The sequence below is a fragment of the Tachyglossus aculeatus genome, chromosome 3 (assembly GCF_015852505.1).
Source record: "Tachyglossus aculeatus isolate mTacAcu1 chromosome 3, mTacAcu1.pri, whole genome shotgun sequence".
Lineage (NCBI taxonomy): Eukaryota > Metazoa > Chordata > Mammalia > Monotremata > Tachyglossidae > Tachyglossus > Tachyglossus aculeatus.
In genome coordinates, this window is record NC_052068.1 from 34272676 (window position 1) to 34291690 (window position 19015).

At 43.9% G+C, this 19015-nt stretch overlaps 1 protein-coding gene across 1 annotated transcript in view; it reads left to right on the forward strand.

Moving 5' to 3' along the window:
* The window catches only part of LOC119925260 (double homeobox protein 4-like protein 4), a 34322-nt gene extending 21761 nt beyond the window's left edge, over nucleotides 1-12561 (forward strand). Inside the window, exons 2-3 of the mRNA XM_038743362.1 lie at nucleotides 5165-5337; nucleotides 11673-12561. Coding sequence (XP_038599290.1) covers nucleotides 5165-5337; nucleotides 11673-12512 — 1013 coding nt within the window. The 3' untranslated portion in view covers nucleotides 12513-12561. The remainder of the gene's footprint in view (nucleotides 1-5164; nucleotides 5338-11672) is intronic.
* The last annotated feature ends 6454 nt before the right edge of the window (nucleotides 12562-19015 follow it).

Genomic DNA, 19015 nt, shown 5'->3' on the forward strand with positions numbered 1-19015 from the left:
GACCCTGAGCCCCCTGCGGGACAGGGACTGTGTCCAATCCTATTTGCTTGTATCCACTCCAGCGCTTAGTACAGTGCATGGCACATAGTAAGCGCTTAACAGATGCCACAGTTATTGTTGAAACCGAGCTCCTCATCTTTCCCCCTACATCTCCTCTTCCTTCTCCTATCCTCTCCATCTCAGTAGACAACACAAACGTGCTCCCCGTGCCGGATGCCTGTCTACTTGTTGTGTTATGTTGTCTGTCTTCCCATTCTAGACTCTGAGCCCGTTGTTGGGTAGGGATTGTCCCTATCTGTTGCCGAATTGTACTTTCCAAGCGCTTAGTACAGTGCTCTGCAAACAGTAAGCACTTAAATACGATTGAATGAATGAATGTACTATAGTGTCGCCCTCCATTCTTCACAATCATAATCAAATCTCGCATTTTCCCCCTCTTTCAACGCTTATATTCCTTCTGTGTCCAAAACCCATCGATTTGATCTCTGCAGCAATTCCCCTCCACTCAAAAGGCTACCATGTAGTACAGAAGCAGCATGGCTCAGTGGAAAGAGCTTGGGCTTTGGAGTCAGTGGTCATGGGTTCATGGGTTTAAATCTGCCAATTTTCAGCTGTGTGACTTTGGGCAAGTCACTTTACTTCTCTGGGCCTCAGTTACCTCATCTGTACAATGGGGATTGAGATTGTGAGCCCCACATGGGACAACCTGATCATCTTGTAACCTCCCCAGTGCTTAGAACAGTGCTTTGCACATAGAAAGCACTTAATAAATGCCATTTTTTAGACTGTGAGCCCACTGTTGGGTAGGGACTGTCTCTATATGTTGCCAACTTGTACTTCCCAAGCACTTAGTACAGTGCTCTGCACACAGTAAGCGCTCAATAAATATGATTGATTGATTGATTATTATTATTATCACAAGACCTGGCCTTCCCATGCCTAGACTATTGCATTAGCCTCCTCGCTAGTCTCCTGACCTCCACCCTCTTCCCACTTATTTAATAATAATGATAATGATAATTTTATATTTAAGTGCTTACTATGTGCCAAGCACTGTTCTAAGCACTGGGAGGTACGAGGGATATTCATTCATTCAGTCACATTTGTTGAGTGCTTACTGTATGCAGAGCACTGTACTAAGCGCTTGGGAAGTACAAGTTGGCAACATATACAGACGGTCCCTACCCAACAGTGGGCTCACAGTCTGGAAGATACAAGGTAATCAGGTTGTCCCACATGGGGCTCACAGTCTTAATCCCCATTTTACAGATGAGGTAACTGAGGCCCAGAGAAGCTAAGTGACTTGCCGAAAGTCACGCAGCTGACAAGTGGTGGAGCTGGATTAGAACCCATGACCTGTGACTCCCAAGTCCAGGCTCTTTCCAGTCACTGCTTCTCCACGCTGCTGCCCTCATCTCCTCCTCCTCCTCCTCCTCCTCTTCTTCTTCTTCTTCTTCTTCTTCTTCTTCTTCTTCTTCTTCTTCTTCTTCTTCTTCTTCTTCTTCTTCTTCTTCTTCTTCTTCTTCTTCTTCTTCTTCTTCTTCTTCTTCTTCTTCCTTCCTTCTTCTTCTTCTTCTTCTTCTTCTCTTCTTCTTCTTCTTCTTCTCCTCTTCCTTCTTCTCTCTTCTTCTTCTTCTTCTCCTTCTCCTTCTCCTTCTTCTCCTTCTCCTCCTCCTCCTTCTCCTCCTCCTCCTCCTCCTCCTTCTCCTCCTCCTTCTCCTCCTCCTTCTCCTCCTCCTTCTCCTCCTCCTCCTCTTCTCCTCCTTCTTCTCCTCCTTCTTCTCCTCCTCCTTCTCCTCCTCCTCCTCTTCTCCTCCTTCTTCTCCTCCTTCTTCTCCTCCTTCTCCTTCTCCTTCTTTTCTTCTCTTCTTCTTCTTCTCCTCCTCCTCCTCCTTCTCCTTCTCCTTCTTTTCTTCTCTTCTTCTTCTTCTTCTTCTCCTCTTCCTTCTTCTCCTCCTTCTCCTTCTCCTTCTTTTCTTCTCTTCTTCTTCCTCTTCTTCTCCTCCTCCTCTTCTCCTTCTCCTCCTTCTTCTCCTCCTTCTTCTCCTCCTTCTCCTCTCCTTCTCCTTCTCCTCTCCTTCTCCTTCTCCTCCTCCTTCTCCTTCTCCTCCTCTACTTCTTCTTTTCTTCTTCTTCCTCCTATCCATTTGAGGATCTCTACTATCCGGTCCCTCCTTACCTATCTGCTTTCTTTTGCTATTCCCCAACTCCTTATCTTCACCTTCTCATGCCAACTTTCTAGCTAGTTCATATCGTTTCCAACCTTCTACACATTCAGAGACTCCCCAAACCCCACCTTCTCTGAGAAGCTTTCCCTGATTATTATCTCAGCACCCTAAATCTGAGCGTGGCTCAGTGGAAAGAGCCCGGGCTTTGGAGTCAGAGGCCATGGCTTCAAATCCCAGCTCTGCCAATTGTCAGCTGTGTGGCTTTGGGCAAGTCACTTCACTTCTCTGGGCCTCAGTTCCCTCATCTGTCAAATGGGGCTGAAGACTGTGAGCCCCCCATGGGACAACCTGATCAGCGCTTAGAACAGTGCTTGGCACATAGTAAGCACTTAATAAATGCCATCATTATTATTATTATTATTATATCATACTTCCAGCCAACTTTAGCACTTGAGAACTTATGCCCTCCCTAGCAGTCCTAGTTACAAAGATTATTTTTATTTTTCTCTCGCCTGTTAGAATATAAACTCCTTGGGGTAGAGAATCTGTCTCTAAGTTATTCATTCAATCGTATTTATTGAGCACTTATTGTGTGCAGAGCACTGTACTAAGCGCTTGCTCCTCAGGACCTAGTAATAATAACAATAATTAATAATAATTATTATGGTATTTGTTAAGTGTTTCCTCTGTGCAAAGCACTATTCAAAGAGCTGAGTTAGATACAAGGTAATCAGATTGGACACAGTCCCTGTCCCATATGGGGCTCCCAGTCTTAATCTCTGTTTCATAGATGAGGAAATTAAGGCACAGAGAAATGAAGTGACTTGCCTAAGGTCACACAGCAGATAATTGGCGGAGCCGGGATTAGAACCCACATCCTCTGACTCCAAAGCCCGGGCTCTTGCCACTAGGCTATGCTGCTTCTTATTCATTCGATAATAATAATAATAGTAATGACAATGATGGCATTTATTAAGCGCTTACTATCTGCAAAGCACTGTCCTAAGCGCTGAGAAGGTTACAAGGTGATCAGGTTGTCCCACGGGGGGCTCAGTCTTCATCCCCATTTTACAGATGAGGTAACTGAGGCCCAGAGAAGTGAAGTGACTTGCCCAAAGTCACACAGCTGACAATTGGCGGAGCCGGGATTCGAACCCATGAACTCTGACTCCAAAGCCCAGGCTCTTTCCACTGAGCCACGCTGCTTCCCCGATTGTATTTATACAATCATAAATTTATACAATTTAATGGGTGAATGTATACATTTATAAAGTTTTTAATAGTTTAATGGGTGAGTGTATAAATTTATGCAATTTAATGGGTGTTTTAAATCCCTATGATAATGACATTGTGATCCTTAATTTTTAGGATTCGTTCATTCGTTCATTCAGTCTTATTATTGAGTGCTTACTCTGTGCAGAGCAGTGTACTGAGTGCTCGTTATGGGCAGGAAATGTGTCTGTTCTTGTATTGTACTCTCCCAAGTGCTTAGCACAGTGTTCTGCACACAGGAAGCACTCAATAAGTGCGATGGAATGAATGAATAAACAGATACATTCCCTACCCGCAACGAGGTTAATGAGGTCTATTTATTTTGTTAATGATGTGCGTTTAGCTTTAATTCCATTTATTCTGACGACTTGACACCTGTCCATGTGTTTCGTTGTCCGTCTTCCCCTTCTAGACCGTGAGCTCGTTGTTGGGTAGGGACCGTCTCTTTATGTCGCCGTCTTGTACCTCCCAAGCGCTTAGTGCAGTGCTCTGCACACAGTAAGCGCTCAATCAATCAATCAATCAATCGTATTTATTGAGCGCTTACTGTGTGCAGAGCACTGTACTAAGCGCTTGGGAAGTACAAGTTGGCAACATAGAGACGGTCCCTACCCAACAGTGGGCTCACAGTCTAAATCAATCAATCAATCAATCAATCATATTTATTGAGCGCTTACTGTGTGCAGAGCACTGTACTAAGCGCTTGGGAAGTCCAAGTTGGCAACATATAGAGACGGTCCCTACCCAACAGTGGGCTCACAGTCTAAATCAATCAATCAATCAATCATATTTATTGAGCACTTACTGTGTGCAGAGCACTGTACTAAGCGCTTGGGAAGTACAAATTGGCGACATATACAGACGGTCCCTACCCAACAGTGGGCTCACAGTCTAAATACGATTGAATGAATGAATGAATGTCGCCGACTTGTACCTCCCAAGCTCTTAGTCCAGTGCTCTGCACACAGTAAGCGCTCAATAAATACGATTGAATGAATGAATGAATGAATGAATACAGTGTACTGCACAAGTGGGCATTGAATAAATGCTACTATACCCAATCATTCACTGGCATTTATTGAGCACTTACTGTGCAGAGCACTGTATTAATCACTTGGGAAATTGCAAGATATTAGACAGATAACTGCCTACAGGGACCTTACCGTCTACCGGGGAGATAGCCATTAAATAAAATACTATGACTATTAACAACCACTTATCACAACTACCAAATAAATACTCCCTCATCTCCCTTTTCCTCCCCCTCCTCTTATTCCTACTACTTCTAGCTGTGGTTGGTAGGAGGGGATGACATTTTCGCAGGAGTTTAGCAAAGAAGCTGGGTTAAATACTTCTTAAAGTCGGAAGTTTAAATCAGATTCCTTGTACCCCTTGGGTTTTTTTCTACCTCCACCTAATTCCATTCCTCCAGATTTCTCTGGCCTCTACTTCAGATATTTCCTGCCAGGAGGTGAACTGAATGTAAATTGTGTATAAGGGGGTCCCGTGGTTACTTATTTTATTTTGTTAATTTGTTTTGTTGTCCGTCTCCCCCTTCTAGACTGTGAGCCCGCTGTTGGGTAGGGACCGTCTCTATATGTTGCCAACTTGGGACTTCCCAAGCGCTTAGTACAGTACTCTGCACACAGTAAGCACTCAATAAATACGACTGAATGAAGGAATGAATTAACCTGATTATTTTTTCCCCATTTTTTCCCTCTTAGATTGCCCTGTCTCCGCCACTGTAACTAGAGAAGGCGCACGGAGGAAACGCACCACGTTCAACAAAACTCAACTGGAAATTCTTGTAAAGTCATTTAACAAGGATCCGTACCCGGGCATTGGGGTCCGAGAGCATCTAGCTTCCCTAATTCAGATTCCAGAGTCTAGGATTCAGGTATGTAGACTTTTGAATCCATTTTTTTATCGCGCTTTACAACTGAGATTCGGAAGCTCTGAAAGAAAGGTATTCGTGTGATTTTTTTGGGTTTGTTTTTCCATTTGCAGTCATACCGTGCCTTTTAAATAAACTTTCCTCATTTTCCCCTCATGCCATAAATACCGACGTTAGACTTAAATATCCAAAGGGGGAATCCAAGTCCACGTTTTTCAATCAGTCAGTCGTATTTATTGAGTGCTAACAGTGTGCAGAGCACTGTACTAAGCGCTTGGGAGAGTAGAAGCATCATGGTTTAGTGGAAAGAGCACGGGCTTGGGTTCTAATCCTTCCTTGGCCACTTGTCTGCTGTGTGACCTTGGAAAAGAACTAATAATAATAATAATAATGGTATTTGATAAGCGCTTACTATGTTGCCAATTTGTACTTCCCAAGCGCTTAGTACAGTGCTCTGCACATAGTAAGTGCTCAATAAATACGATTGATGATGATGATGATGATGTGCTGAGCACTGTTTTAAGTGCTGGGGTGGATGCAAGGTTATCACGTTGTCCCACGTGTTGCTGTGTGATCTTAACTTCTCTGTGCCTCAGTTACCTCATCTGTACTTGTACTTCCAACTTGTACTTCCCAAGCGCTTAGTACAGTGCTCTGCACACAGTAAGCTCTCAATAAATACGATTGAATGAATGAATGACTCTGTAAAAAGGGAATTAAAAGTGTGAGCCCCACGTGGGCAACCCGATTACCCCGTATCTACCCCAGGGCATAGAATATTGCTTGGTACATAGTAAGCACTTAACAAATACCATCATCATCATTATTGTTATTTTTATTTCCCCACAACAATATAACAGACACATTCCCTCTCCACAGCGAGCAGCCGCTGAAATTAGTCAAGTTGAATTCGGAGGGATCTGCCAAGTCGAATCTATTAATTGAATTAATTAATAAATTAATGAATCGAATCTATTAATTAATTTTCAACCCAGAACCGAAACTTGAAGAAAGATAAGACAGGTTGCTCCCTGAGAACTTACTGCAAAAATAGTTGAGTTATAGCCTCTGCCTCCTACTTAAGTGGGCAATATGGAACCATACAAAGAGGCTATTCAACTGCTAAAGGCTAAGGAAGGTTCTCTGAACCTTGTTGCCATCTTGTACTTCCCAAGCGCTTAGTACAATGCTCTGCACACAGTAAGCGCTCAATAAATACGATTGATTGATTGATTGATTGATTGAAGAACAGAGTTTACCCACCTGTTCAAAGAGGGCGGGGGAAGCAGCTGAACTTTAAGATTTAAAAATTCAATTTTAAGTTCCTAGACAGTAGAGCCCCAAGCGGGACAGGGACTGTCTCTATTTGTTGCCGATTTGTACTTTCCAAGCGCTTAGTACAGTGCTCTGCACACAGTAAGCACTCAGTAACTACAATTGAATGAATGAATGACCTGGGTTCTAATCCTGGATCCGCCACATGTCTGCTGTGTGACCTTGGGCAAGTCACTTAACTTCTCTGCGCCTCGATCACTTCAATCAATCAATCAATCAATCAATCGTATTTATTGAGCACTTACTGTGTGCAAAGCACTGTACTAAGCGCTTGGGAAGTACAAGTTGGCAACATATAGAGACAGTCCCTACCCAACAGTGGGCTCACTGTCTGAAAGGGGGAGACAGAGAATAAAAACCAAACATACTAACAAAATAAAATAAATAGAATAGATATGAACAAGTAAAATAAATAAATAGTAAAAAATGGAGATTAAAAGTATGAGCCACAGGGATTGTGTCCAACCTGATTAACTTGTATCTACCCCAGCGCTTAGAATAGTGCATGGCGCATTGTAAGTGCTTAATAAGTACCATCATCATTATTATTATTATTCTTAGGATGTCTCTACATTAGCTCTCTGCTACAGAAGGTGATTAACTCTCACCTGTCTCCATGTTTTGTTTTGTTGTCTGTCCCCCCCGCCTCTAGACTGTGAGCCCATTGTTGGGCAGAGACCGTCTCTCTACGTTGCCGATTTGTACTTCCCAAGCGCTTAGTACAGTACTCTGCACACAGTCAGTGCTCAATAAATACGATTGAATGAATGAACGAATGACTGCGTCCGACCTGATTAGCTTGTATCTACCTTAACAAATACAATAATGCAAGAGGAATTCATTCATTCATTCAATCATATTTATTGAGCACTTACTGTGTGCAGAGCACTGTACTAAGCGCTTGGGAAGTACAAGTTGGCAACATGTAGAGACGGTCCCTACGCAACAACAGGCTCACAGTCTAGAAGGGGGAGACGGGCAACAAAACAAAACATGTGGACAGGTGTCAAGTCATCAGAACAAGTAGAATTAAAGCTAAATGCACATCATTAAAAAACAGAGTAGTAAATATGTACAAGTAAAATAAAATAAAATAGTAATCTCAGTAATGTTAGAGCTATTCTAAACATCCAGTTGATTTTCACAAATCTGCTCGGGAATATTTTTTTTTGCTTGCACTGACACGTTCAGCTATATGCATTCCAATTTTCCAGATGTATTCCCAAAAATCTGGGATCAGAGGGAAGTGTAAGACTTAGAAATAGATGGGTCATGTAGAGTAAACTGATGTGTCTCCCCTCTCGAGTCCATACTTCACTCTGCTGCCTGGATCATTTTTCTACAAAAACGTTTCGGACACGTCACCCTGCTTCTCAACACACTCCAGTGGTTGTCCATCCACCTCCGTATCAAACAAAAACTCCTCTCCATTGGCTTTAAAGCATTCCGTCTCCTTGCCCCCTCCTTCCTCCTTTCCCCCTTCTAGACTGTGAGCCCACTGTTGGGTAGGGACTGTCTCTATATGTTGCCAACTTGGACTTCCCAAGCGCTTAGTACAGTGCTCTGCACACAGTAAGCGCTCAATAAATACGATTGATTGATTGATTGATTGATTCCTCACCTTGCTTCTCTCCTTCTACAACCCGCTCCTGCTCTAATGTTAACCTTCTCACTGTGCCTCTATCTCACCTGTCTCCCTGCTGACCCCTAGTCCACACCCTCTATTACTCTATTTATTTATTTATTATTATTATTATTATATTTATTTATTTATTTATTTTGCTTGTACATATCTATTCCATTTATTTTATTTTGTTAATATGTTTTGTCTTGTTGTCTGTCTCCCCCTTCTAGACTGTGAGCCCACTGTTGGGTAGGGACCATCTCTATATGTTGCCAACTTGGACTTCCCAAGCGCTTAGTCCAGTGCCCTGCACACAGTAAGCGCTCAATAAATATGATTGATTGATTGATTGATTCCTCACCTTGCTTCTGTCCTTTTACAACCCGCTTCTGCTCTAGTGTTAACCTTCTCACTGTGCCTCTATCTCGCCTGTCTCCCCGCTGACCCCTAGTCCACATCCTCTATTACTCTATTTATTTATTTATTTATTTTACTTGTACATATCTATTCTATTTATTTTATTTTGTTTATATGTTTTGTCTTGTTGTCTGTCACCCCCTTCTAGACTGTGAGCCCGCTGTTGGGTCTCTCTATGTTGCCAACTTGGACTTCCCAAGCGCTTAGTCCAGTGCTCTGCACACAGTAAGCACTCAATAAATGCGATTGACTGATTGATTGATTGATCCTACCTCTGGCCAGGAATGCCCTCCCTCCTCTAATCCGACAGACAACCACTCTCCCCCGCTTCAAAGCCTTATTGAAGGCATCTCTCCTCCAAGAGGCCTTCCCCTTCCCAGCCCCGCTTTTCCTCATCTCCCAAGCGCTTAATACAGTGCTCTGCACACAGTAAGCGCTCAATAAATACGATTGAATGAATGAATGAATGAATCTCCCACTCCCTTCTGCATCACTCCGACTTGCTCCCTTTGTTCTTTCCCCCTTCCAGCCCCAAAGCCCTTACGTCCTTACTGACGTCTCTCTCCTGACTCTAGACTGTGAGCTCATTGTGGCCAGAGAATTCGTTCATTCAATCGTATTTGTTGAGCGCTTACTGTGTGCAGAACACTGTACTAAGCGCTTGGGAAGTCCAATTTGGCAACGTATAGGGACGGTCCCTACCCAACAGTGGGCTCACAGTCTAGAAAGGGGAGACAGAGAACAAAACAAAACATATTAACAAAATAAAATAAATAGAATAAGTACGTACAAATAAAATAAATAAATAGAGTAATAAACATGTACAAACATATATACAGGTGCTGTGGGGAGGGGAAGGAGGTAAGGCAGGGGGGATCGGGAGAGGGAGGAATGTCAGAGAATATCACTGTTTGCTGTTGTATTGTACTTTCCCAAGCGCTTAATACAGTGCTCTGCACACAGTAAGCGCTCAATAAATACGATTGGATGAACGAATGAATGAATCCTAAAAATTAAGGATCATAATGTCCTTTTCATAGGGATTTAAAACACTCATCCATTACATGACCTGAGCAAGTCTAGTGCTCATTTTCTTTGCACGCCTACTAAGACACAGTCTTTTAGACTGTGAGCCCACTGTTGGGTAGGGACTGTCTCTATATGTTGCCAACTTGTACTTCCCAAGCGCTTAGTACAGTGCTCTGCATACAGTAAGCGCTCAATAAATACGATTGATTGATTGATTAAGACAATATTAGAGCAGACTTTCAAAACTGATATGAAGCTAGAGAACATGATTTTTTTGAAAGGGAGTGTGCGAGTTACGCGTCCTCTTTTGAACAAGCCGAGCCGGGTTGACCCTAGCCAAAGGCGAGGAGATTTAAGAACCAGTGGTTGCCAACGTGTGCTTCCCAAGCGCTTAGTACAGTGCTCTGCACACAGTAAGCGCTCAATAAATACGATTGAATGAATTAATGAATGAATGAACGTGGACAGAGTCGATAGTGGAGCTGGATCAGGATGCAAGTGGGGCTGGAGTGAGAGTGGAAGGAAAAAGCACCCTCCAAAGAGGGCTTTCCAAGCCAAAACTATAAATGGACAACCCCAACCTTGTAAAAACCTGTGACTGCAGATAATAATAATAACAATGGCATTTATTAAGCGCTTACTATGTGCAGAGCACTGTTCTAAGCACTGGGGAGGTATAAGGTGATCAGGTTGTCCCACAGGGGGCTCACAGTCTTCATCCCCATTCTACAGATGAAGTAACTGAGGCCCAGAGAAGTGACTTGCCCAAAGTCACACAGCTGACAATTGGCGGAGCCGGGATTTGAACCCATGACCTCTGACTCCAAAGCCCGGGCTCTTTCCACTGAGCCATGCTGCTTCTCTAAGATAAGAGGTTGAAAGTCCGGAATTGTCCTAACTAAAATCAGTGGGCAAAGAGATCCCAAACTGGCACGTTGCTTCAGTCTGCGTTGAAAACATTACCTGTCCAGTAACTGTTAAAAGGATAAAAAGGGTGGAAATATCCATACAAAAGCAACTCGGCATTTTTCCTACCCTTGTTCTCTCATGCTGGCTTCTTCGTATGAAGTAAGTCAGTATTTTACTAATAATAATAATAATGATGATGGTATTTGTTAAGCGCTTACTATGTGCAAAGCGCTGTTAGTAAGGCTCGATTTACAGTTGCTCCAAATTCTAAATTGGAAACCTGTGGGTAAATAATAATAATAAAAATAATAATAATGATGGCATTTGTTAAGCGCTTACTATGTGCAAAGCACTGTTCTAAGCGCTGGGGAGGATACACGGTGATCAGGTTGTCCTACTGGCTCAGTGAGAAGAGCACAGGCTTGGGAGCCAGAGGTCATGGGTTCTAATTCCGGCTCTACCACTTGTCAACCGTGTGACTTTGGGCAAGTCACTTAACTTCTCTGTGCCTCAGTTACCTCATCTGTAAAATGGGGATTAAAAGTGTGAGCCCCACATGGGACAACCTGACTACCTTGTACCCCCCAGCACTTAGAACAGTGCTTGGCACATAGTAAGTGCTTAACAAATGCCATCATCATCATCATCACAGTCTTAATCCCCATTTTACAGATGAGGTAACTGAGGCCCAGAGAAGTGAAGTGACTTGCCCAAAGTCCCACAGCTGACAATTGGCGGAGCCGGGATTTGAACCCATGACCTCTGACTCCAAAGCCCGGGCTCTTTCCAATGAGCCACGCTGCTTCTCTAAATCGAAAGCAAAGGGGAGATGTGTTCCCCAGGAGCAAATTCTCCGTCTTCCCCAGGAGCAAATTCTCCGTCTTCCCCAGGAGCAAATTCTCCGTCTTCCCCAGGAGCAAATTCTCCGTCTTCTTCCCCAGGAGCAAATTCCCCTACCGAAATTCAGAAAAGGAAAAGTTACTTCGACCGGACCCCCGTTTTAATCGCGTTCTCGCCTTCCCAGGTTTGGTTTCAGAACCGAAGAGCCAGGCAGCTGGGCCAAAAGAAAAAACTGGAATTGTTAGCCGCCTCACAGCAAGTCCACATCCAGAGGCAGCCTCAGTCGATCGCGGACGGGCCAGGCCTGCAGGCTGCCGCTCCCGCCTTCTCCTCTGACGCGGGCATCTTTCTGCAGCGTGCGGCTCGGCCCCTCTTGGGTGACATGTTCCTCGGGCCCGGGCCGGGCATCCCTCCAGCCGGCCTAGGTGGCTCGGGGGCCAACGGTACAGAAATAGGGACTCCCGCCGATTCACGTTTCCTGACTCCGGAAGCTTTCCAGTTCTACCTGGGCGCTGGCCCCGCCGCTACCTGCGGCGCCAGCGGGAGCCCGACGCCCGGGCCTCAGCTTTCCCCCGCAGCCGCGCAACTGCGTCCCTGCTACCAGAGAGCACCGTACGGAAACCAGCCGGCCATTCCCACTCTGTATCCCAGCAGGGCGGATCTGCAGGAGGATGGGCGGCGGCGATGGGAGCTCTCCCAACAGTACCAACAGCTGGAGGGATTCCCGCCCCAACCACCGCAGCCGGACCAGTATCGACCCCAGTCTCATCAAGCCCACCCCCCTCAGCAGCCACAGTGGCCGCAACCCCCGCGCCTGCAGACCCAACCCTCGCAGTCACTCTTTTCCCAAGACCAGGCCGTTTCCACGGCCTGCCAGAGTGCCGAGTCTCCAGAGATGAAAAATCTGCAGCTTCATCTTCTGGACGGTTTATTCGACGGCGAAGACCCTCATTTTTTAGAAATAAGCCAGGAGGTCCTGAGTCTAGGCTTTGAGCTTGAAGGTAATAATAACGAGGTTCTGTAATGCTCAGAATGAGGAATGCTCAGTTTGGTCCCTCTGCCCACTGAGACATCTGCACTAATGGACCTTCGTGTCACCGAGTAGGGGCACTGGCTTGGAAAGGAGTTGATTTTCAGTTGAAAGAATATAGCCCAGCTAGTTAGTTCTGGTCACTAGGACACCTGCTTACTCAAAATCTGTTTTTCAAGTAGGACCAGGTCGAAAGAATATAGCCCACCTAGGTAGTTCTGGTCACTAGGACTCCTGCTTACTCAAAATCTTTTTTTCAAGTAAGACCGGGTCGAAAGAATATAGCCCACCTAGTTAGTTCTGGTCACTAGGACACCTGCTTACTCAATCTTTTTTTAAAGTAGGACCAGGTTGAAAGAATATAGCCCACCTAGGTAGTTCTGGTCACTAGGACACCTGCTTACTCAAAATCTCTTTTTCGAGTAAGACCGGGTTGAAAGAATATAGCCCACCTAGGTAGTTCTGGTCACTAGGACACCTGCTTACTCAAAATCTCTTTTTCGAGTAAGACCAGGTCGAAAGAATATAGCCCACCTAGGTAGTTCTGGTCACTAGGACACATGCTTACTCAAAATCTCTTTTTCAAGTAAGACCGGGTCAAAAGAATATAGCCCACCTAGGTAGTTCTGGTCACTAGGACACCTGCTTACTCAAAATCTTTTTTTCAAGTAAGACCGGGTCGAAAGAATATAGCCCACCTAGGTAGTTCTGGTCACTAGGACACGTGCTTACTCAAAATCTTTTTTTCAAGTAAGATCAGGTCGAAAGAATATAGCCCACCTAGTTAGTTCTGGTCACTAGGACACCTGCTTACTCAAAATCTCTTTTTCAAGTAAGACCGGGTCGAAAGAATATAGCCCACCTAGGTAGTTCTGGTCACTAGGACACCTGCTTCCTCAAAATCTTTTTTTCAAGTAAGACCGCGTCGAAAGAATATCCCACCTAGGTAGTTCTGGTCACTAGGACACCTGCTTCCTCAAAACCTTTTTTTCAGGTAAGACCAGGTCGAAAGAATATAGCCCACCTAGTTAGTTCTGGTCACTAGGACACCTGCTTACTCAAAATCTCTTTTTCAAGTAAGACCAGGTCAAAAGAATATAGCCCACCTAGGTAGTTCTGGTCACTAGGACACGTGCTTACTCAAAATCTCTTTTTCAAGTAAGACCAGGTCGAAAGAATATAGCCCACCTAGGTAGTTCTGGTCACTAGGACACCTGCTTACTCAAAATCTTTTTTTCAAGTAAGACCAGGTCGAAAGAATATAGCCCACCTAGGTAGTTCTGGTCACTAGGACACCTGCTTCCTCAAAATCTTTTTTTCAAGTAAGACCGCGTCGAAAGAATATCCCACCTAGGTAGTTCTGGTCACTAGGACACCTGCTTCCTCAAAACCTTTTTTTCAGGTAAGACCAGGTCGAAAGAATATAGCCCACCTAGTTAGTTCTGGTCACTAGGACACCTGCTTACTCAAAATCTCTTTTTCAAGTAAGACCAGGTCAAAAGAATATAGCCCACCTAGGTAGTTCTGGTCACTAGGACACGTGCTTACTCAAAATCTCTTTTTCAAGTAAGACCAGGTCGAAAGAATATAGCCCACCTAGGTAGTTCTGGTCACTAGGACACCTGCTTACTCAAAATCTTTTTTTCAAGTAAGACCAGGTCGAAAGAATATAGCCCACCTAGGTAGTTCTGGTCACTAGGACACCTGCTTCCTCAAAATCTTTTTTTTCAAGTAAGACCGGGTCGAAAGAATATAGCCCACCTAGGTAGTTCTGGTCACTAGGACACCTGCTTACTCAAAATCTTTTTTTCAAGTAAGACCGGGTCGAAAGAATATAGCCCACCTAGGTAGTTCTGGTCACTAGGACACCTGCTTACTCAAAATCTTTTTTTCAAGTAAGACCAGGTCCAGGGGGCTGTAAAAAGGATGTTAGATTGACAGCTGAACTGAATCACTAATTGGGTGAGGGGATGGGTGAATGTGAATCAGTATTAGGGTGTAAATTAGATCCTCTTGCTGATGAAGGACGCTGATTTTGTGTAGGGCCTGGAGTTCTCTACCTCTTCGCTTATCAAAATTGGTAATAATATTACTTGAGACTCCCCCAACTCACAGGTTTGTGTGAGAAATTTATTTAAAAGCACTTTCACCTATTACCAATGATCGGTGCATTGAAAGTACCAAGTATTATTATTACAATTTAAATTATTTTTTTAGAAAACAAATAAGATATTTTTTAAATTGGGGGATTTTTTTTTGAAATGCTGATATATGAATTTTCTTCCTTCCTTTTTTTCCCCCCCTTTCTCTTCTGTTTTATGCCTGTCTTCTCCCATTAGATTGTAAGCCCAATGGGCAGGGCCAAGATCACACTCTTGCCACTCAATGTGTTTTTAAGAATAATGTTGTTTTTTATTATCCATATTTTGTCAATAAACTGAAATATGTTTTCATTTTGTCTCTCAGTGCTTTTCCTGGTATCCGTTTTCAGATAGGGGAATGAGCATATACACTTCCAGGAATCAATCAAAATTAGATCAGACACAGTCCTTACCTCACAGAGCAGTAGTGGTAGCAGTAGTAGCAGTAATTGTAGTGGTAGTAGCACTATTTATTGAGCGCCTGCTTGGTATAATGCACTTGAAAAGTACAGAATAACGAAATCAATCAATCATACTTATTGAGTCCTTATTGTGTGCGTTGCACTCCCAGAACACTTGGGAGAGGAAATAATAATAATAACAATAATGATGGTATTTGTTAAGTGCTTACTATGTGCGAAGCACTGTTCTAAGCGCCGGGGGGAGATACAAAATGAGATACAAAACCACGTGGGTTGTCCCATGTGGGGCTCACAGTCTTAATCCCCATTTTCCAGATGAGGGAACTGAAGCACAGAGAAGTTAAGTGACTTGCCCAAAGTCACACAGCTGACAAGTGGCGGAGCCGGGATTAGAACCCATGACCTCTGACTCCCAAGCCCGGGCTCTTTCCACTGAGCCACGCTGAGAGTACAGTGTTAAAGTGTTGGTAGAAATGTTCCCTGCCCGCAGTGAACTTACAGTCTAGAAGGGGAGATAGAATTAAGATAAAATAAATCATGGATATGTACATAAATGCTGTGAGGCTGAGGTTAGGGTGACTAAAGAGTGAAAATCCGCAAGCAAAAGGGACGCAGAAGGGAATGGAAGAGGAATTTTAGGGCTCAGGGAAATCCTCTTGGAAGAGATAATAATAATAAAAATTGCATTTATTAAGCGTTTACTATGTGCAAAGCACTGTTCTAAGCACTGGGGAGGTTACAAGGTGATGAGGTTGTCCCACGGGGGGCTCACAGTCTTCATCCCCATTTTACAGATGAGGGAACTGAGGCCCAGAGAAGTGACTTGTCCAAAGTCACACAGCTGACAAGTGGCGGAGCCGGGATTTGAACCCATGACCTCTGACTCCAAAGCCCAGGCTCTTTCCACTGAGCCACGCTGCTTCTCTAGAGATGTGCCTTCATTCATTCATTCATTCGTTCATTCAATCATATTTATTGAGCGCTTACTGTGTGCAGAGCACTGTACTAAGTGCTTCCTTCAATAAGTGACATCACGAGAAGCTTATGTTCTAATGGGGGAGACAAACCTAAATATGCAACTAGAGAGGTAAAAAATAAATAAGTGAACATAAGTGTTAAGTGCGATGCAAATAAGTTCCTGACAGAGCTGGCTGAAGGAACAAACTGGCTCAGGGTTCTGAGAAATTAAATTGGGGAAGCCTTGTTGGAGGAAACGAGATTTCAGGAGAGATTTGAACTTATCATCATCATCAATCGTATTTATTGAGCACTTACTATGTGCAGAGCACTGTACTAAGCGCTTGGGAAGTACAGATTGGCAACATATAGAGACAGTCCCTACCCAACAGTGGGCTCACAGTCTAAAAGACAGTCTAGAAGAACTTATGAGGAGGAGTGTTCCTTCGCATGAAGAGGAGAATTCCAAAGCAGGGAAATGAAAAGAGTAAGGGGATGGAGATGGGAAACTTGAGAGTAATGTACACTCGAAGCTTGGTTGGGCAGGAACAAAGAGAGCAAGTTAGGGAATAATGGAAGGAGAAAGTGGATTGATAAGGTGGTGCCTGGAGATTTCTGTTGCGATGCGAAGATGCACAGGGAGTCAGGGCAGGGCTCTGAAGGCAGTAGAGATATGAATCGATTGATGACCTGATTGACTTCTAATAATAATAATAATAATAATAATAATGGCATTTATTAAGCGCTTACTATGTGCAAAGCACCGTTCTAAGCGCTGGGGAGGTTACAAGGTGATCAGGTTGTCCCATGTGGGGCTCACAGTCTTAGTCCCCATTTTACAGATGAGGGAACTGAGGCACAGAGAAGTGAAGTGACTTGCCCAAAGTCGCACAGCTGACAATTGGCGGAGCCGGGGTTTGAACCCATGACCTCTGACTCCAAAGCCCGGGCTCTTTTCCACTGAGCCACGCTGCTGGACTGTGAGCCCACTGTTGGGTAGGGACCATCTATGTTGCCAACTTGTACTTCCCAAGCGCTTAGTACAGTGCTCTGCACACAGTAAGCGCTCAATAAATACAATTGAATGAATGAATGAATGAATAAATGAGTGAAGAAGATGATCCCTGCAGCGTAGGTTGGAGCAGGGAGAGCCTTTAGGCTAGCAAACCAGGGAGAAGGCTACTGCACTAGTCTAGTCATGGCAAGAGCTCTTACTTGCGTGTTTGATGGAGAGGACGGAGAGAATCCAGAGGATCGTGAGCAGGAAAAACTGCGCTCGCAACCTACCACCTACCTTGACTATAAACTCCCTCTAGACCTTAATCAATCAATCAATCAATCGTATTTATTTATTTATTTTACTTGTACATATCAATTCTATTTATTTTATTTTGTTAGTACGTTTGTTTTGTTCTCTGTCTCCCCCTTTTAGACTGTGAGCCCACTGTTGGGTAGGGACCGTCTCTATATGTTGCCAACTTGGACTTCCCAAGCGCTTAGTACAGTGCTCTGCACACAGTAAGCGCTCAATAAGTACGATTGATTGATATTTATTGAGCGCTTACTGTGTGCAGAGCACTGTCGCTTGGGAAGTACAAGTTGGCAACATATAGAGACGGTCCCTACCCAACAGTGGGCTCACAGTCTAGGAGGCTCGTCTGTGTCTGTTTATTGTTGTATCGTACCCTCCCAAGCACCCAGTACAGTGCTTCGCACACAGTAAGCGCTTAATTAATCATTAATCATTAATGTGATGCCAATTTGTACTTCCCAAGCGCTTAGTACAGTGCTCTGCACATAGTAAGCGCTCAATAAATACGATTGATTGATTGATTGATTGATTAATAAATAAGATTGAATTGAATTGAATTGAAAGGAGGGGGAGAGCGACAACGGGATGTAAGCTTCCCGTGGGCAGGGATTGCATGTACGGACAGGTACTCTCCCAAGTGCTTAGGGCCGTGCTCTGCACGCAGTAAGCACTCAATGATTATCACTGTCAAAATAAATTCATTCATTCATTCAATCGTATTTATTGAGCGCTTACTGTGTGCAGAGCACTGTACTAAGCGCTTGGGAAGTACAAGTTGGCAACATATAGAGACGGTCCCTACCCAACAGCGGGCTCACAATAAATTCATTCAATCGTATTTATTGAGCGCTTACTGTGTGCAGAGCACTGTACTAAATGACTGATGAATAGGATGGACTTGGCAATGTTTCAATTGCTGTAATAAGTAGGGTAGTTAATGTACAGGAGTTTAAAAGTGACCCACACCCAAAGTCACAAAATATTTTCATCTTAAAAATATCGAGTTTAAATCATCTATTGGCTGTAATAATGTTCAAAAGATTTTCCCACTAAATCCACTGTCCCACTTTTTTCCAGCTCCGGTCAAGGAATAGAGAGAATCCTAGGATTTTTAAGATGCTGAGGATAGGACAGCGAATGTTATTAGGAAGGTCCATACTTCTGTGGGCTCAATATTCTTTTACAGACAATTCATTTAAGAGGAATAGGTAGAGTTTAGACCTCCTTACACGTGAGCCCGCTGTTGGGTAGGGACCGTCTCTATATGTTGCAAACTTGTACTTCCCAAGTGCTTAGTACAGTGCTCTGCACACAGTAAGCGCTCAATAAATATGATTGAATGAATGAAAATATACTGTTTGGGATGCTGTGCAAATCCATCTTATTTATGTATTCTTCCCTAGAGAGGGAGGAATAGATTGTATTGATCTATACAGTAGAATTGTATTGATGTCTGTTTATTTGTACCGATGTCTGTCTCCCCGCCGCCCCAGACTGAGCTCACTCTGTTCAGGGATTGTCACTTTTTCTTGTTGCATTGTACTTTCCCAAGTGCTTAGTACAGTGCTCTGCACACAGTAAGCACTTGATAGAATATGGTTGAATGAATGAATGAGGGAAGGGAATAATTGGAAGAGACAAATAAGAAGAATCAATCAGGCAGCA